Raw genomic sequence first — 2,968 nt, 5'->3', positions numbered from 1 at the left:
TAGTCAATCACTCCTCACAGAGTCAAGGGAGCTATGCAATGAAGCAGCTCAAGAGACCTGGCCCTCCACTGTTAGATCAATACACCATTTGAGCTCAGGATATTTAAAACCATGAACTGCACCCATGAGTATGTGCATGCCTGTTTTTCCTTTCATTATCAACAGTTTTCCAGTGGCAATTGGGATGCAAATGACTGTGGTATTCTGTTTGTCAAGAAAGAAAAATATGCAATAAAGAAGATAATAATCATTTTTATATTTCTCCTTCAGATAATGCTAGTTATTCCTTACAAGCCTGCATTCAGAAAGAGAAAATTTAGACAGGAAGAAAAATAAAAATCATCCCTGGGGAGGCTGAGAGTTAAGAGAGGAAGCCCTATATTTAACGGGAAATCCTCCCTGTCATCCATCTGTGCCTGTCTAGGGCTGTGTGTCTGTGTTTAGTGGGTCTTGCGTGCCCCCTGCTGCCCAATGTCTTCCCTGCAGGGGAGGTTTGTGTCTGGGCTCACCCTGACTTCCCCTCACTGTGCTCCTTGCACAGTAATACACGGCCGTGTCCTCAGCAGTCACAGAGCTCAGCTCCAGGGAGAACTGGTTCTTTGATGTGTCTCTGGTGACGGAGAGTCGGCTTTGGAAGGACTGATGATAATCCGTATCACCATCATAATCTATGTCTCCCATCCACTGCAGCCCCTTCCCTGAGGCCTGGCGAATCCAGTTCCAATAGTAACCACTGTTTGTAATGGAGACACCAGAGACGGTGCAGGTGAGGGTCAGCTTCTGGGAGGGCTTCACCAGTCCAGGACCTGACTCCTGAAGCTGAACCTGGGACAGGACGCCTGTAAATAAAGGTAATTGGGCTTTGTTAGTCACTCGCAGTCACAACCATCCCCATAGACTCAACATTGATATCTGAGACCCTCACCTTGGGGAACGGTCACCAGACACAGGAGAACACACAGCAATAGCATCTTTAGACCACAGCTCTGCTTTCCACAGGGACCCACAGCCATGTCAGAAGAGAACTGATAGCCTTCAGTGCCCAAAGCTGGGATTTTCACCTAGTGCCTGAACAATGATTTGCATCAGAGGGAGCCGTGTTCTTATAAACAAAGGCTCCTTTGGTTTTTTGGAAGCCATTGTAGAATAATTCTTCTTTTGAACTCATCTGTGTGTTAGTCTGCAATGAGAGAGCACTTTTCCTAGGAGGTGTCTGTGAACGGTCAAAGGACAGCCCAGCATTTCTGAGCCCTGTATTCTCTCCCTCCAGCCCTTCCTGGCTCCTGGCCTGACTGAGGCTCCAATATATCCTGTGAGTCAGAGACTGAGCAGTATAGAGTTCCTTGAAACCATTAAGTACACCCCACAGGGTCTTCATTACCTCACACTCTCCAAACACATTTCTTTTATATACACTGATGCCACTTAATCAACCTCCTCAAAGTCCTTGGTGATTTTCATATGTAGTAAATATATGTTTTAGATGAATTAATACCAGGCCAGTCCCAAGGAGTTGGGGATCGATGATGCCTCAAATATCCACCTCTTCCATGATGCCATTTAGTGCCCTTTTCCACACACTCCTCCCTTGAGTATATTTTCCTCATGTTTCTGAGATCTGTGAATTTTTGCAATGTCCAACAGAAACTCATGAATGCTTGAGGAAATGGGTCACGTGGTGGTGGGTGCACTTCAGACAATATCCCTAAAGTCAGGCAGCAGTAAGCTGGGACCAGAGACTGTCCTTCACTTCTCTCCCTCTATTTTATTAATGTACATATGCCTTGAGGCTTCTGGCAGGGTGTCTCCAGTAGGCATTGACCTCCTACTAATATTAATCAGCCAGGTCTTTCCACACCTTGGCCAAGATCCTCAAAAACCCCACCACTCTTACAAGCAACGCCATCACTGCTTCCCGGTGTCTGATGCCCAAGGAAAACCTCAGTGTAAGTAAAGTGATTCAAGTGTCATCGTGTTGCAGGTAAGAAATAGCCAACTAGAAAAGTCGGTCCCCAGACAAGACAAGGTTTTAACTCTGTAGCCTCTAAGAAATGCAAGATTCTGAAGAGAAACCCCTTTGTTTGGCAGAGACTGTTCAGAAGAATGGAAAACCAGTCAAGGGTCATGACTTCACATGCAGAGATACATCAGAGCCAGGAGTGGGAAAGAGTTGTTTAATAGACAGGGAAAAGTAAGAATAAGATCCAAAAAAACAGTATTTCATTTCCTGAACCAAAATACACCAGTTTGAGACACAGAGGCCCTCTGGATTAACTGAGGTCCATTCAGGTCCTTAAAATTTAGGAAGAAACATAGACAGTTTTAAATATTCCTTACAGGGGACTCTAGCTCACCTGAAATTTGAGCATTTACAACCAAAGCCTCCCTCTCTATTTGTGTTTCAGGTATGACCCCTTGATAACTGCAGGTATCTCAATCTTGAATTTATTACCCAAACTCACAGATTGTCTGATTTTGGAGTCGTTTAGTATTATTATTGACCATGAACTCAGTAGCGCTATCTTTAAACATACATTTTTAACCTTCAATTTCCATTAAGATTTCTTTCTCATTTATATCCACCATGACAAGCATTTTCTCCAGTCTTAGTCGACACCACTCATTTACTGAATAATTAAACTGTCTGTATATCTCTAAATTAATATTTCTTTTACCAATGTGGAAATCCAAGCACAAGGTGGTGGTCACCTGGTCTTTTCTGAGCCAGAATTTGCTAAGGAGAATAAGCAAATGCTTTGCAAAAAGTACTCATGAGGTTCACTAAAATTCCAGATTTCAAGCAAATGATACGATGATATTTTCAGTTGAAGATCATTGGAGACATTCAGTTTTCATATACAGACTGGTTTGGCATTATATGAACCTGGTATTTTTCAGCACACACTCATAACATCTGTTGCTAGTGGTTGGCAGGACAATTTAAGGATCACACTGTGATGTAGCTGCA

The 2,968-nt window shown here is 43.4% G+C and overlaps 1 gene segment (V, D, J or C); it reads right to left on the bottom strand.

Annotated features, from left to right (window-relative positions):
- Nucleotides 1–287: 287 nt before the first annotated feature.
- Nucleotides 288–1,013, bottom strand: LOC101654582. The segment is given in 3 exon segments: nt 288–295; nt 510–839; nt 926–1,013. Coding segments are annotated over 3 exon segments (426 nt in total).
- Between the last annotated feature and the right edge of the window lie 1,955 nt (nt 1,014–2,968).

Source organism: Echinops telfairi, unplaced genomic scaffold (assembly GCF_000313985.2).
Source record: "Echinops telfairi isolate 266 unplaced genomic scaffold, ASM31398v2 ScPeMD7_7456;HRSCAF=8494, whole genome shotgun sequence".
In the NCBI taxonomy this organism is placed as follows: domain Eukaryota; kingdom Metazoa; phylum Chordata; class Mammalia; order Afrosoricida; family Tenrecidae; genus Echinops; species Echinops telfairi.
This window is presented reverse-complemented; position numbering and strand designations above follow the sequence as displayed.